The sequence below is a fragment of the Sceloporus occidentalis genome, unplaced genomic scaffold (assembly GCF_023333645.1).
Source record: "Sceloporus occidentalis isolate IW3139 unplaced genomic scaffold, rSceOcc1.0.p SCAF_2, whole genome shotgun sequence".
Lineage (NCBI taxonomy): Eukaryota > Metazoa > Chordata > Lepidosauria > Squamata > Phrynosomatidae > Sceloporus > Sceloporus occidentalis.
The window spans coordinates 248,705,965-248,722,809 of NW_028316982.1; the positions used below are offsets into that span (position 1 = coordinate 248,705,965).

General features: G+C 46.1%; 1 protein-coding gene across 2 annotated transcripts in view; it reads right to left on the reverse strand.

The window, feature by feature from the left end:
* Window positions 1–2,752: 2,752 nt before the first annotated feature.
* RNF17 (ring finger protein 17) overlaps window positions 2,753–16,845 on the reverse strand; it is a 109,866-nt gene continuing 95,773 nt past the window's right edge. For both annotated transcript variants that reach the window (XM_089512671.1, XM_089512672.1), the window contains exons 35-37: window positions 12,211–12,400; window positions 4,576–4,674; window positions 2,753–2,903 (exon numbers count right to left, since the gene is read on the reverse strand). In XM_089512671.1, coding sequence (XP_089368797.1) covers window positions 4,582–4,674; window positions 12,211–12,400 — 283 coding nt within the window. In that variant the 3' untranslated portion in view covers window positions 2,753–2,903; window positions 4,576–4,581. The remainder of the gene's footprint in view (window positions 2,904–4,575; window positions 4,675–12,210; window positions 12,401–16,845) is intronic.

Genomic DNA, 16,845 nt, shown 5'->3' on the forward strand with positions numbered 1-16,845 from the left:
TCCCTCTGTTGAGCTGGCAGACCCTGAGCTAGGGAAGCCTGGGTTAAGGATGGCCCTTCACCCATGCTCTCAGGGTCCTCTGCCATAGCCACCACCAAGGAAGGGGGGAAAGGCAGGAGAGAGGAGAAGAAGGGAAGGTCAAGAAAATCTCAAACCGCTTTCGAGGAAAGGAAAAACTTCGCTGGCTCGAAGAGAACATCCTGCTAGGAGCTTAGGCAGGAACAAGACTGAGGCTCAGGAGGGCTAGCTCCTCCCTATATAGAAATTAAATCCTTTTTCTGCCCTGCACTGGGGAACTGTACTTCAGTATGACTAAATTCTCCAAGTCGGCTGGGAAAGGAACTACTCTAGAAGTCGTTTTGAGTCCCCATCTTGAAAGAAAAAGACCAGATCTTGGGGCAAAGTAGACTGCAACCCAAAGGTAGGTAAGGCCTTAAACCAGTGGTTCCCTAACTTTGCTTTTCCAGATGTTTTGGACCCTAGCTCCCAGAATTCCTGACTGTTGCCCATGCTGAATAGAAATGTAAGGTACTGCACTTAGGGCAGAAAAATGAAATGCACAGATATAGGATGGGGGACACCTGGCTGAATGAAACTACATGTGAAAGGGATCTGGGAGTCCAAGTAGACCACAAGTTGAACATGAGTGAACAGTGCGATGCGGCAGCTAAAAAGGCCAATGCAATTTTAGGCTGCATCAATAAAAGTATAGTGTCTAGATCAAGAGAATAGTGCCACTGTATTCTGCTCTGGTCAGGCCCCACCTGGAATATTGTGTCCAGTTCTGGGCACCACAATTCAAAAAGGACATTGAGAAACTGGAGCGTGTCCAAAGGAGGGCGACTAAAATGGTGAAAGGTCTGGAAACCTTGCCCTATGAGGAACGACTCAGGGAGCTGGGGATGTTTAACCTGGAGAAGAGAAGGTTAAGAGGTGATATGATAGCCCTGTTTAAATATTTGAAAGGATGTCATACTGAGGAGGGAGCAAGCTTGTTTTCTGCTGCTCCAGAGAACAGGACCTGGAACAATGGATGCAAACTACAGGAAAAGAGATCCCACCTCAATATTAGGAAGAACTTCCTGACAGTAAGGGCTGTCCGACAGTGGAACAAGCTCCCTCAGAGTGTAGTGGAGTCTCCTTCCTTGGAGGTCTTTAAGCAGAGGCTGGATGGCCAACTGTTGGGGAGGCTTTGATTGGATTTCCTGCATGGCAGGGGGTTGGACTGGATGGCCCTTGCGGTCTCTTCCAACTCTGATTCTATGATTCTGGGCGCTAAAAGTCCAAAACACCTGGAAGACCAACCATTAGGGAATCATTGCTTTAGACAAAGGGGGAATAAAACCATCTAGATTAAACTGTCTTTCTTTCAGTGTCATCCTGTTCCCCAGAATCAGACAAGTCCCCTTGATCCTCAGAAACTTCACTGTCCTTGTTAATTCTCCTCTCTGAAGAGAAGGCCATATAATTTCTCAGAATAAGCCAGCAAAGACATTTATGTTCTCAGATGTATCACAAGATTCAAATTTCTTATCTGCTTCCCTCCTTGATGGAATGGGAGGATGCACTGGGAAAGGGGAGAGAGACAGGTTTGACATGCAAAGATCTAACTTGTTTGGCAGGAGAGCAGCCCAGAAAATGTGGCTAATTAGAAATAGCTATCTTTTGAAAGACTGTATCAGATAATTTTTGAAGCCAGTTTGATTCACAACAGGAACTGGCATAGACAAGAAAAAACTAGGAACCTGGGACTGCCAAAAGAAAAAGTGGAAAAAGGGTTTTGCCAATAGGGGGGGTGTTTGATGTTTCCAGTGTGCAGAGCTTGACTTTATTTCAGTGCAAAATGTATTTCCCCCATTTATAAAAAGGTTAATTGAAGGCAAAATGTCAGTGTGGCTGATGGCAGATGCTGCCAGAGACGTATGCCAATCACCACTCTCTCAGCCACTTCAGAGTTGGAGGCTGAACTGAAATTGTGGTCCTTCAGCTCACTCCTAACACCTGCACAGGCAGCTCTCTGGTGATGGGGGAAGTTGAGTAGCTTGTCCCCGACACCATCACCTCACCTGAGCCTACAACACCAATGCAGGCAGCTCCAGAATGGCAGGGAAACTAATGGAAACATCTCTTTATGTCTTCTGACAGAGGCAGTCAAGAAGGCTTTGACATCCTTAGAAACCATGTGTTTTGTTTTTATGAACTACCAGAGGGAATGCTGGGCTTTCCCGATGTCCCAGAAATCGAATAAAAGAAAAAGATTCAGTTTAAAGACATGAAGATGGAGTATGACTTAACATTATTGAAGGAAAGGACTTGAGAAGAAAGAAAAAATGAAAGAAAGAAAAAAAGAAAGAAAAGGACTGAAGGATTTTTAAAAAATGACAGCAACCAAAAGAATACAGAGAGAGGAATGCAGAAGAGAGAAATAAGAGAAAATATAAAGTTAAGCAGCCAAGAAACAGCTTGTTTTGGGTGAAGGCAAAATGAAACTGTATGGCTCCTTTGCCTCACATGGGGAGTAGAAGGAGATAACATATTCATGGATGGCTCCTTTTCTGCTGGCAGAGAATCCCATCTATAATGCAAACACCGCCCAAAGATAAGCTTTCCCAATTAATGGGACCATAAAGCCCTCTATTTCATAAGGCTGAAGGAAAAGAAACTAACAATTCTGCAGTATTTTGGCAGACATGTTTGCAAACAACCCTTTTGGACTTTATAGAATTCAACATACTTACACAAAATATTTTCTGATGCATCTACAACTATTTTTATTTAACACCTTTCAACATTTCAACAGAAACGGAGTTATACACTACAGAAATAAAATTAAAAAATCTTCATAAGAGAACTGTAAGGAAACTTCTTCCCATTCAGGCATGGTTTTAATCAAAAACTTGTATCTGAAACACAAAAATATATTATAATTTAGAACCAAGATCTCCTTGTACAGTACAGCAATATAAGTTGTAGTGCATACTTTCCTATAAAAATGCCAGTGGATGTATATTTTGTTGGGTTCAATGTTGGTGACTACAGTTGGGTGACCACAAGTTTAAGCAGTGGAGTTTTTAAAAAAAATCCTGTACATGGAAAGTTAGAACCTATTTTTTGACCAAACCCCTCTCCCTATTATTCTCATTTCCACACTCATTTCTCCTCCATTCTTTTACTGTTTCTGTACTAATTCCCTATCCGGCATCACCATCCCCCCTTTTGGGCATTCCCTGAGGCAATGGGAGTGGAGGGCTTAGAGTCTTAAGTAATCAAACCCAAGTAGGGATGCAGCAGCTTAGTGGTTAAAGATGCCAATTCTGATGATCAGAAGACTGGCAGTTCGAGGCCCAAGTGCTACATGATGGGGTGAGCTCCTGTCACTAGTCTCAGCTTTTGCCAACCTGGCAGTTCGAAAGCATGCAAATGGAAGTAGATAGACAGGTATCACTTCTCAGTGGGAGGGTAACAGTGTTCGGTGGAGTCATGCTGACCACACGACCACCAGAATCATCTTTGGACAACACTGGCTCTTCAACTTAGTAACGAGATGAGCACCCTAGTCGATTATGACTAGACATTCATGTCAAGGGACTACCTTGAGCTTCACTTTAATCAAATCCAGCACTCAACAGAGGAATGGATACCAAGTCAGAGGCTATGATTTAGAACATGCTTAGCCTGGCACCACTTCACTAGGTAGTTCCTCAAAGGTGATAATAAAGAGCAAAATGCACCAGGAGAAAATAATCAGGACTCTGATCTCCCCATCCAAATAGGCTCCTAGAACCTTTCATAATTCAACTTGCAACCAAGGTTTGAGCACTCACATAAATCTTACATCAATATCAATTTCCGCTCTGTTTTATGACTGATTGACAAACCATTTGTGGCCAGAAATTGCTAGCGTAGAAGTTACAAGTAAATTAGATGTAATACCCATTCATACAATTAGAATTTACATGAGCACCTTTGAAAAAGTAAAGTAAGTCAAGGTACAAGGTTCTAAACCCTTATGTGAGGAAAAGGTGATTTTATGCACTCCAGCTTTGGATTTGGCCCCTTGCCTATTTACATTCAGGCAAATAAAAATCCCTACCCATAAAAAGCGTATCCCGATCCATTGGGAACACAAGGGGAACAGGAAAGATGCTACCTACTCTCCCACCCCTGCAATATTCTTTTTAAAATATCCCTAATGCTGATTATATCCATGACATCTTGTCTTGTTTAGGCCTGCATCATTTCAGCTATTTTAGTTTGTCTGTCTCTACAGAACCACCCAGACCTTCCAGATGTCTTAAATTACAGATTCCATGATTCCAAAATGGTGGTTGTCCTGGATTGAGGCTGATGAGTTATAGGTATAAACATCCGGAAAGCCAAACATTTCTTAGCCTTGTAGTAGGATTCTGTCCATGGCTTGCACGGTGTTTCTATAGTCATCCCGAAATGGTTGGGGTTTTGATTTAAAGCAAAACAAAACAAAAAAGGAAGCTTACAGTGCCTTTATCTGGTTAGTGAAACTGTGAAGTTTACAAATTGCTCACACATCTAACACTTCAAGTTCAGCAGGCTTACCTATCATTAGATTAATTCTGCAAATCCCATTTCTACCAGCTTCATATGAAACAAATTTCCATCTTCATACAAAAACACAGTATGCTCTGGGGTGTGTGTCTGAAAGCAAGATATATTCAGTATTAAAGGATAACATAGAGATCTATATTAGAGTTTTCAATCACTGTGTCATTGCAACAGGCTTGGCTGGTGAATACAGAATACAGCAATGGTTCTCAGGACTTTTTGCCCTTATGACTTCCCTTTACATCAACATCTGGATGCTGCATCACCCTGCTTATAAATAAAAATATTTTGTTTGTTTAGTGTGCGTATTTTCATTCACACATTAATGTATATTTATATTCTAATATCTTATAAGGAAAATAAACATTGGCTTACCTGGTGAGATGTTTGTTTTGAGCGATGGAGACGAAGGCATCCTTGATGTATGGGTTAGACCCTGTGGCTCGCTCTAGGTCAGGCAGGAAGTAGACAAAACTTTAGAGGCGTGTCCACAGGATAGGACTAACCCCCAAAGCAAGTTTCAGTTAATGTAACAGCCTAGAGAAGGAAAGTTTCTAAGAACTCTCAAACAACTAAGAACCAAATTTTAGGGCATCTGAAAAAGACCCAGTAACCAAAAAACTGTAAACGTCCAATGTGACGAGAAAAAACACTAATGGTTGACCTCAAAAACTGGGTGCCAGGAGATCAAGACCAATCAGAGGGAGGGGAGGATGCCTTCGTCTCCATCGCTCAAAACAAACATCTCACCAGGTAAGCCAATGTTTATTTTTCCAGCGATGGAGAGAAGGCATCCTTGATGTATGGGATATGGCATAGCTCCCCAAAAATAAGGGTGGGTAGAAGAAGATTGAGTTAATGAGGTACTACAGCCTGTAGTACCCTTCTTCCAAAAGCCGCCTCAGATGACTGGAAGGAGTCCAGGCGGTAATGTCGGACAAAGGTAGATGTCGAGGACCATGTAGCTGCCCTGCAGATCTCTTCTAGAGAGGCATTAGTGGAGAGTGCCGCCGAGGTTGAAGCACTACGTGTAGAATGAGCGAAAACAGTTCCAGGAAGAGGCTTTGTAGAATCTGTATAACACATGGATATGCAGGACCTGATCCATCGAGAAAGTGTAGAAACGGACACCTTTTTTCCCATGGAATTTTTGTGGAACGAGATAAAAAGGCTGTCAGTCAAACGGAACCTTTTAGTTCTATTAATATAAGTGCGGAGAGCCCTCCGAACATCCAGTGTATGCCAGGTCTTTTCCAAGTCTTTTTTGGGTTGAGGGCAAAAAGAAGGTAGGATGATATCTTGGGACCTGTGGAATGTAGAGTTTATCTTGGTTATAAACGTTGGATCTAGTCTTAGCAACACAGAGTCTTCTCTGAACACGCAGAGCTCTTTGCGTATGGACAGGGCGCCAAGTTCTGAGACTCTCTTGGCCGAGGTGATGGCTGTGAGGAATAGAACCTTCCAGGTAAGGAATTTTAAGTCTATGTCTTTTAGTGGTTCAAACGGAGCTTTGGTAAGAGCCGAAAGTACCTTGTGTAGGTCCCAGTTAGGGTATCTGTGTACTGTGGGAGGTCGGATGAGAGTGGCTGCTCGAAGAAACCTTCTGACATAGTAGTTGTTGGACAGTTTGTTAGCGTGTTTTTGAGGAAAAGCAGACGTGATGGCAGAGACCTGTCTTTTGAGAGTGTTGGGCTTAAGACCTTTATCAAGTCCTTCTTGGAGGTAAGAAAGTAGAGAGCTCACAGATGCCTTGAGTGGGTTAAGTTTGTTTAGCTTACACCAACGGGCAAATGATCTGAAAGAATATTCGTATATTCGTCTGGTGGAAGGTCGTCTAGCATTGATGATGGTGTCTATCACCCTAGACGTGAGCCCTTCTTTTATCATATTTCGGCGTTCAACCTCCAAGCGTGAAGGTTGAGCCAGGCTGGATCTGGATGGTGAAACTGACCCTGGGATAGAAGGTCTGGGCGAAGCGGGAGCTTGAGAGACTCTTGAGCCATTGTCAGGATCTCTGAGAACCATGGTCTTCTTGGCCAGTATGGGGCTATTAGAATTATTGTCGCTCTTTCTTTTCTTGCCTTTTTTAGGCACTTGTTGATCATGGACGTTGGAGGGAAGGCATATAGAATCCCGTCTGGCCATGGGGCATGTAGAGCGTCCATTTGTTCCGCTCCTTGAGTTAGGAACCGAGAGAAGAAGCGTGGCAGTTGATTGTTTATGGGCGATGCGAAGAGATCTACCAGGGGCGTTCCGAGCTTGTGTGTCACCATGTGAAAGACTTGGGGATGTAGCTGCCACTCTGACTGGTCTATGTCCTGTCTGCTGAGCCAGTCGGCTCTCGTATTTAGAGTCCCCTTGATGTGTTCTGATCTTATCGAGAGGAGATTTGTTTGTGACCACTTGAAAAGAAGCTCTGTCTCGCTCATTAGAGACTTTGATCTTGTGCCTCCTTGTCGATTTATGTGGGCTTTTGTTGACATGTTGTCTGTCCGAATCAACACTGGTTGTCCTTTGACCAGGGATGAGAATTGTAGAAGAGCCAGGCGCACCGCTCTGAGTTCTAGGAGATTTATGTTGTGGCTTTGTTCTTGGACGGACCATCTTCCCTGTGTATAGGAGTTGTTGAGTGTGGCTCCCCAGCCCCGCAGACTGGCATCTGTCGTCAGTTGTAGTTCTTGAGGAGGCCAGAGTGGCCGACCTGTTTTGAGATTGGGAGAAGTCCACCAAAGGAGGGAGTGTCTGACTCTGTGAGGAAGTATCAGTCGTTTGTTGACCTTTGAGGATATGTGTTTTTGGTGAGGAAGGAGAAACCACTGAAGAGGCCTTGAGTGAAATCGGGCCCAGGGTGTGCAGTCTATCATTGATATCATTAAGCCTTGTAATCTCGCCAGGAGTAAAAGGTTTGTCGAGTGAGAGCGGGACACGAGGTTGATGGTCTGACGAAGTTTGTTTATTCTTTCTGGTGAGAGGTATACCTTGCCGTGTAGGGTATCGATGATCGCCCCGAGGTGGAGAATATGTTGGCAAGGCTCTACGTGGCTCTTCCCACGATTGACCAGAAAACCATGTCTTGTCAATGAGGATAGGACCAGATGGACATCCTGACGGCCTTGTTGGAGTGATGGTGAGCGAATTAAGATGTCGTCTAAATAAGGATGGACGTGGATTCCCTGTAGTCTCCAATGGGCCACCAGCGATATCATGATCTTTGTAAAAACCCGAGGAGCTGATGAGAGGCCAAATGGAAGGGCCTTGTATTGGTAATGGTTGTGGTGGTAGGAGAATCTCAGAAATCGGCGGTGGAGAGGGTGAACAGGAATATGAAGGTAGGCTTGAGTTAAATCTAGAGAACAAAGAAAGTCGTGAGGTCTGATGGCCTCTAGGATGGTCTTTAGAGTTTCCATACGGAAACGACGTTTTCTGACAAATTTGTTGACCCATTTTAGGTCCAGTACAGCCCTCCATGACCCGTCCTTTTTTGGCACAATGAACAAAATAGAGTAGCAACCTTTGTACATTTCTGAAGATGGAACTTGTTCTATCGCTCCAATTTGTAGTAGGTGATCTATGGCTTGTAACATCAACTTGTGTTTTTTGTGACGTTGAGACATCGGTGATGGAACAAAGTGGTCGTGAGGAAGGTTGTAAAAGTCTATCAGATAACCGTGTCTCAGTGTGGTGAGAACCCATTTGTCTGCAGTTGAGGCTTCCCAAATGTGGGCGAAGTGTAGAAGTCTGCCGCCCACTAGGTGTGGCGGCCAGTCATTCTCTGGGGGAATTACGGTTTTGTTTGGAGATAGATGGCCCCTGTTGTTGGTTGGAAGAGTTGTTAGGCCTTCCGAATCCTCGGGAGTGGTATTGTTGTCGGCCATATGGCTTTCGGTCAGACCACTGATTTTTGTTGGACCTAGGGTCTCTGGAACGAAAGGAAGATTGATTGTTTTTGTATGAGCGAAAGGAACCCTGTCCCTGGCGAAAGGATCGCTTTTCATCTCTTTTGGGTAGTGAAGGTAAGGCTTTTTTCTTGTCCTTGGTTTCTATGAGGACGGGTTCAAGTGCGTCTCCAAATAGTTTTTGTCTGCTGAAGGGGGCCATGGTGAGGTTTTGTTTGGACTTGGCATCAACCGTCCAATTTTTTAGCCAAATCTGTCTCCTTACTGGGACAGATGCTGCTTGAGCCCTGGCACTTAGTTGCATGATGTCAAGAGAAGCATCAGAAGAAAAAGCCAACACCTTGAGAAGTTTATTGATGCCCTGGCGTAATTTAATGTTGCCCTTAGGTACTTCTTGGATAAGGTCTCTAGCCCAAGTAAAAGCGGCCCTGGAGAGAATGGAGACAGTAGATGCAGCCCTGATGGCTGTGGAGGAGGCATCAAATGATTTTCTTAAGGCCGAATCGGCTCTTTTGTCTTCGTGGTTTTTTAGGGCATCGTCTCCATCTTTGCAGTAGACCGCGGATGTGGTCAAAGCTGCAACGGGAGCATCAACCAAGGGGACTTGGAGCTTTGACATGACTGATTGGGGAAGGTTATAAAATTTTTTGAATGATTGAGGATTTGGTCTGGCTGTGGCTGGCTTAGACCACTCTTCCCTAATAACCTTCATAAAATCTGAAGTAAAGGGGACCTCGATAGAAGGGGGCCCAGGTTGTGGGAAGGAGTCGCCCTTTCCCTGGGGAAGGTCTGTGTCTTGAGTTTGAGGGATGGTAGCATTTATAGGCAATTCAAGAGTTTTTATTGCTTTTTTCAACAGGATTTGAAAGTCCTCTTGGGGGAAAAGTCTGCTGGAGGAGGGTGTGGGATCTTCTCCATCATCATCATCAACAGATAATTCGTCAAGGGTGAGTAAGCCCTCTTCACTGTGAGATAATTTGTTTGAAAGGTCCTCTGCATCATCCTCATCATCAGAAGAATGCAGAATAATGGAGGCTTTGGGCCTTTTTGATTTGTGCTGTTGGCCAGTAGGTGGCGCTGGTCGCTTAGTTTTTGTCTTAGCAGCAGCTGCAGAGGAGCCCGGGAGACTTTTCCCGCCCTTTTTGGGAGGCTTGAGGGCAGTTTTTCTGGGGGTGAATTTTCCCCTTTCAGAGGGAGGGATGGAATCCAGGGAGGAGCGGGCAACTGGAGAGGAGGAAGAGGAAGACCTTGTCCTGGTTGGGGCTCTCTGGGCAGAGGCAGGGATGCACTGGGCTGGAGCTGGCTGAGAGGTAGGGAGGGAAGGCTGTCTCAGGTGGTCTGAAATGGTGCCAGTCATCCCCAGAGAGAGGGAGGGGAAGGGCTGCAGGACAGGGCTGTTGGCCAGATAAAGCTGCAGCTTGGAAGGAGATGAGGGAAGCAATTATGGAGGAGAGCTCCGGTGGCAATGCTTGCAGCGGGGGGGCCAGTTGGGTGGGGGTAGTACTCACACCCTGTCTTGAGTCCTCCAATGTGGCCTGGGTCCGGTCCTTTTGCTGGAGGGTGCAGTGGGGCCCCTGTAGGTTCGGAGACGAGGGTTCTCCCTCCTCCGACCTGGCCCTGGCAGTCCTAGCAGCAGGCTCTTTGTCTTCATAGGGGCTGAGAGAGTGACTGGGTTGCTCTCTAGCCAAGTTCAGGGAATCACAGGACATGCCTGGGCTGTCCTCCTGATCCCCAGCCCCTGACATCGTTGTTGGTCCCCTGGCAGTCCAAAGAGACAGGAGAGGGGACAGATAGGAGGCAGAGGCAAAAGGAACAGGAGAGAAATAAAGTTGTTGTTTTTGTTGTTGAAAGAAATAGAGGAGGAAAAGCAGCAGAGCTGATCTGAAAGCGTCTGACCAGAGCAGAGGCAGAAACGAAACTGAAACTTGCTTTGGGGGTTAGTCCTATCCTGTGGACACGCCTCTAAAGTTTTGTCTACTTCCTGCCTGACCTAGAGCGAGCCACAGGGTCTAACCCATACATCAAGGATGCCTTCTCTCCATCGCTGGAAAATATAAGCCAGTGTGGCGTAGCGGTTTGAGTGCTGGACTATGACTCTGGAGACCAAGTATGATTCCCAGCTCAGCCATGTAAACCCACTGGGTGACCCTGGGCAAGTCACACTCTCTCAGTCTCAGGGGAAGGCAATGGCAAACCTCCTTTGAACACATCTTGCCAAGAAAACCCCAGGAAAAGGTTGTCAGGTTCAACCTGAAAGTAAACAACAGCAGCAACAAGAAGAAAACTGTTCTTTCTCCTTCCCTCAGAGGGCCCAAGCATCCTCCTTGCCTCTCTCTTCCCCTCCAGGACACAAAAGGTTTAGGAAGAGGAGGACCTCTATATACCCCCCCCCCCTCCCCGGGGAACACTTTGAGAAACTGTAATAAAACATTTTCTCTGTAGCAACATCTTGGCTATGGAATTCCCTCAAGTAATGTCAGGCTGGCTTCATTCTTTGAACGTCTAGCAAATCATAGAATCATAGAGTTGGAAGAGACCACAAGGGCCATCCAGTACAACCCCCTGCCATGCAAGAACTCCCAATCAAGGCATCCCCATCAGATGGCCATCCAGCCTCTGTTTAAAGAACTCTAAGGAAGGAGACTCCACCACACTTCGAGGGAGTGTGTTCCACTGTCGAACAGCCCTTACTGTCAGGAAGTTCCTCCTAATGTTGATGTAGAATCTCTTTTCCTGCTGTGTGCACCCATTTTTCCGCATTCTAATCTCTGGAGCATGCACCCTCCTCAATATGACATCCCTTCAAATATTTAAACAGGGCTATCATATCACCTCTTAACCTTCTCTTCTCCAGCTAAACATCCCCAGCTCCCTAAGGCGTTCCTCATAGGGCACGGTTTCCAGACCTTTCACCATCTTAGTTGCCCTCCCTTGGACACGCTCTAGCTTCTCCACATACAGCCTTTCTGGTCTGATGGTTTCAACTATGTTCTTAAAAAACTTGATTTTAAAAAGTTATTTTGGAATAACATGTTTGCCTGTTTTTATTTGCTGTACTGTACATCACCTTGGGAGTCCTGCTAAACAAATGCTTAAACATTCCAACTGCAATGCAGATGAGAGAGCCCAACTATTCAAATCTTGTTCACCAGGCAAGATTCATTGTCATCTATAAAGTGGATGGTTATTAAACGTAGGTGGATTAGGCTCCTTTTGGTTTGACTGACTTTGACTCACTGGCACAGTGAACCGTGCCTTGATCATTCCTAAATTAAATGGAAGTGCTAGTTTATCTCAAGATGGAAGGATCAAGCCACGATTCTTGTTTTACGAAGGCAATAAAAGTGGGCCAAAAGAATGGAAGAGCATACACTTCTAAAACCAACCATGCTTATTCCAAAATGATTTTCATTAGAAGTGTGGCTTCTTTACCACAACTTGTAGCAGACTTAATTATCAACAACATTAGATAACTGGGATGGTTTAAAGGCTCTAAAATGGTCCCAGCTGTGATCACTATCATAAAAGTAGTGCCAGAACAACAATCTTTTCCTCACTCCAATATTCCTTGCTTTGAACACATGCCACAAATTGAGAAGGTGTAGTCTGCACCCACCCGTTAGAAAGAATTGGATTCTGGCTTACTCTGGTAAATTCTGGTTCCAGTGGCACCTCTGACAAAGCTTAAGCTTTAAAAGGATAGGATAAAATGAGAAGACAGATAAAGGCTTACTACTGAGGAAGCAGAGAGATTTTTCCCTTTGAAACAGTCCAATGCAGCCCACAATGCTTCTATATTCCAGTCAGGACAATAAGGAATTCTTTCTGCTTCTGGATCACATAAAGCAGACTTAAATCCAGCCAACAGGACTTTAAATGCTTGTGCAGGATATTGCATCAACTGAGAAGGTAGCTGGCGTAATCTGAAACAAAATTCAAGTTAGCAAGTAACATTACTGAAGGTGATGGTCCATGAATAATTTAGTTTTGGAATACAGCTAAAAATTATACTCAATACAGGCCATCTTTTGAGATTATAGTTCTGTCAGCCTTAATGAAATAAGAAAATGGAAAGTTGGACAGCAGTGGAATGAAGAATACCCTGGCATGGGTTACTCCTCCTTGCTGCTCCAGAAGTCAGGGCCAACCAGTCAAGTGTTTCACTGTCTTGTCCTGTAAGAGTAGTTCCTCCCATAGGATAAACAAGATCTGTAGCAATGAACCAAAAACTGTGTTTGAAGCATTTAGTACCTCAATAAATAGTACTTTTTAAATAAGCCATCAACAAGTGCACTGCATTTTCAAAAAAGGCATTCAAGTCATAAGGCACATGTGTAAACCATGTCAGTTTTGGCAATTGAAAATGAACATCATCAACAGTTTGTAAACAAAGCACAAGACATTTGGTCAAGGTTGTCATTGTAAATCCATGTAAATCAAGTTGGAACCCTGGCAGAGAGAGGTCTACCCGACAGTTCATAGCAGAGGTGGATGGTACCAGCCACACATTTGGAAAACCTCTACGCAGTCACAGGTAGTCCCTTAGGTTCCAAGTAGCACTGGAATAGTTTCTTGGACTGGCTCGAACCCATAGTCCTGTCCAGGTAGAAAGCCAAGGCTCTCTGAACGTCCAAAGTATGTAAGTGGCATTCGGTATTGGTGGTTGGGTTCGAAGCCAGGGTCAGCAACACAATGTCCTGACACGTATGAAAAGAAGACACCACTTTTGGCAAAAAGGTAATGTCAGTCCAGAGGACAACCTTGTCCTTATGAAACCTAAGGAAAGGCTGGTCCCTCTGCAAAGCACAGAGCTCACCTGGATGGCGGGCAGAGGTGATGGCCACCAGGAAAGCTGTTTTCCAAGTCAACAGCCTTAAATCAGCAGTGGCCATGGGTTCAAAAGGCTTCTTGGAAACAAGACAGCACGATGTCCAAGCTCCAGGCTGGTGTCGGTACTGAGACTGGAGGAGGTAGATTATTGAAACCCTTCAGGAAACTTCACAAGAGGATCTTTGAAAAAGGAAGGTCTGCCCTCAAACTGATAAGAGCAGATGGCAGAGAGGTAGCATTTGATGGAGCATGTGATGTCCAACAAGGACATCAGGAACTCCAGCACCGTCAATGTCGACACCTGTGATGGGGAAAGGTCCCTCACAGAAAGGAAATCAGCAAACTTCTTCCATTTAGATGTGTAGGATTTCTTTGTAGCCAGCTTCCGGGCAGCCAAGATCACTATCTGTACTGAGGGAGGGAGCAACGCTAAGGACGAAGTCTTCAGGCCACCAGCGGCAGGTTGTCGATGTCTGGATGTTGAACCCGGCTGTCTTGAAGAGAAGGTTGGGACAGAACTCAAGTCGGAGAAGCTCTCTCGGACAGATGGAGCAGGGACGGAAACCAAGGTTTTCTTGGCCATCAAGAAGCGATCAGGATGGAATCTGAGCGGTCTGCCATCATTTTGGACACCACTCTGGTGATCAGTGGGAACAGAGGGAATGCATAGAACATTTCTTCCAACCAGGTGAAGAGGAATGCGTCTCCGAGGAAATTGTTTGTCTGTGACCAGGAACAGAACTGGACGCACTGGCTGTTCAAGGCTGTTGCAAAGAGGTAGATTTGTGGTGTTCCCCACCAATTGAAGGTCAGTCACTGTCTTGTGATGGAGCATCCATTTGTGGCAAGTCGTGAGAGACCTGCTGAGTTGGTCGGCTAGGTCATTCTCTTTCCCTGGCAAATGGACTGCTTGGAAGAAGATTCCCCTCGGAATGCACCATTCCCAAATGTGAAGTGTGATCTCGAGAAGGTCTGGGATCTGGTGCCTCCTTGTTTGTTGAGGTAGTACATCACCTTGTCCACCAAACTTGTCTCAAACACCTTCAGGGCTTTTTCGACCGTGAGCATCTCTAGAGAGTTGATCTGGAGAGGTTGCTTGTCCTGGGACTACTTGTCCTTGATCGTGAGGTCTAGGGTGTGAGCTCCCCATCCTTCCATGGATGGGGAGTGTGATCTGAAGCTGAGGAGGCGAAAAGGGCACGCCGACACAGATGTTCCCGTAGTCAAGCCACCAGTGGAGTGAGTGGGTGACTGGCTTCGGTACCATAAGCCATTTGAACGGAGGGTCTGTCATCGGGTTGAAGACTGACAAGAACCATGACTGGAGAGGTCGAAATCAAAGTCTTGCCCACAGGGTTACAAAGGGTTGTGGAGGCCATGTGCCCCAGAGCCACCTGGACATCTCAGGCCCTTATCTTCCTGTGAGCGAGGCAGGTCTGAACCCGGCAGAGGGCTCCAAACCGAAGCGATACATTCTTCGAATGGTACTGGTGAACTGGATTTGTCTGGTTGTGGTGAGATGTGACTTCTCCAAGTTCACCACAAACCCGAGTGATGAGAAGAGCAACAGGGCAAAGTTGAGATCTGTCTGCAGTTCGTCTCTGGAGGAGGCAACGAAGAGCCAGTTGTCTAGGTAGGGGAAGACTCTGGTCCCTTTCTGGTGGAGGTAGGCTACGACTTTGGTGCCATGCATTTGGTGAAGACTCTTGGAGCCATGGAAAGACTGAAGGGAAGGACATTGTATTGAAACATGTCAATACCAAAGGCGAAGGTCAGGAATCTCCGGTCACTTTCTCGAATCGCCACATGGAAGTAAGTGTCCTTCAAGTCGATTGTGGCAAACCACAGGCCCTGGTATAATAAGGGCTAAATAGAGGTGAGAGTTACCATACCGAAACGATGGTAAATCAAATAAATATTCAACATTCAGAGGTCCAGGATTGGTCTGAGATCGCTGTCGGTCTTGGGCAACGTGAAGGGTCTACTGGTGAAATTGCCCCCTTTGCCAAAAGAATGTGTACTTCATTGAGAAGGGAGTCTGAGGGGGAAGTGGAAATGACAGCTCCATTAGGTGGGAGCTCTTCAAAATCGAGGGCATAGCTCCTACAGACAACGTCAAGGACCCAGGAATCAGAAGTCAGGGCGGCCCAGGTGTTGGAAAAGGGCCATAAAATATCTAAGGAGGTGGGACCGACGGAGCACGCAGTAACCCTTCAGGACCTCTTTTTGGCCTGCTCGGTATCTTGCTTTCGGTAGTTCTTTCGGTACCGAGACAGAGCCTGGTGGCGGCCGGAAAAAAAACATGACTGAGAGGGATAGCGCTGCCTCTGGTGCTCCTGTTGTTGGCATTGGCGGTCATGCTGGAAAGGACGCTGACCTTGTCCATACCACTGGCGCTGGCCTCCAAACCACCAGTGAGAAGAGGATTGAGGTGTCGAGGACATACCGTGCAATACTTGAAGTTCAAGCGGTCATCTGTTTCCTTGTTGAAAAGACCAGCATCGTCGAAGGGCATATCCTCGATCGTAGCCTTCGTGTTGGCATTAAGGTCATAAACACGAAGCCAGGAGTGCCTCCTCAGAGCAATGGAGGCCACAATGAATTTAGCTGAACAGTCGGCAGAGTGCCGGGCTGAGGTAATCAGCCACCTGCCGATGGAGTGGGCTTCATTTAATCCCTGAGTTTGTTGGCCAACGGGCATCTCTCCTCCGACAAGTCTGCGATGATGGGGGGGGGGGATATGTTCCATTAAATACTGGATATATGACCCCATACATGCATTGTAGTTTACCACCTTGATACTGAGGACAGAAGATGCATAGCTCTTTTTAGCTAGTTATCTTCTTGACCTCTCGGTCAGCAGGGAAGGTTGATGTTTTGGGGGGTGAAGGCATGCTGTGAACCCTCCACAATAGCAGAGTTTTGCTTGGGGTGGGAGAGCAACCAAGAGGATTGGGAAGGTGTGATATTCTCAATCTTCTTGGAAGTCTGTACTATGGAAGCTGGAGTCTCCCAGGAGCGCTTAGCTATACGCTCCAGAGATGGAAGGAACAGGATGGAAGGTGGGGTAGGGACCTTCCTGTGGACGCGTCTCTCTATCAGGTCTGCAGCATCATCATCCAGGTGAGTGACTTCCAATTCCAGGGCTCTCCCCATACGGACCACATGAGCGGCGAAGGAGCGGACATCGCCCATCAGAGAAGAGGCACCGGGGTGGGAGAGCTCCTGGGGGGAGTTGACCTCCTCGATCTCCGAATCTTCAGCCCCAGCATGGGACGAATAAGAGGTGGCATGGACCGAATCGTCATCGTTGGTGTCCCCATGAACGAGAATGGCAGGTGAGGGTGACTGATCTCTTGTGAGGGTGGCCTGAACCTGAGTCACCAACACAGGTACTGATTTGGGTCTTGGTGCTGTTGTCGGTATAGATATCAGAACAGAAAAAGCTGGAGGGGCCGAAACTGAGGCAGGAAGAGAAGGAGTTTGGCGGCCAAGGCAACGAGGAGCTATCTCACAATCTATTGGCATGTAATAAATG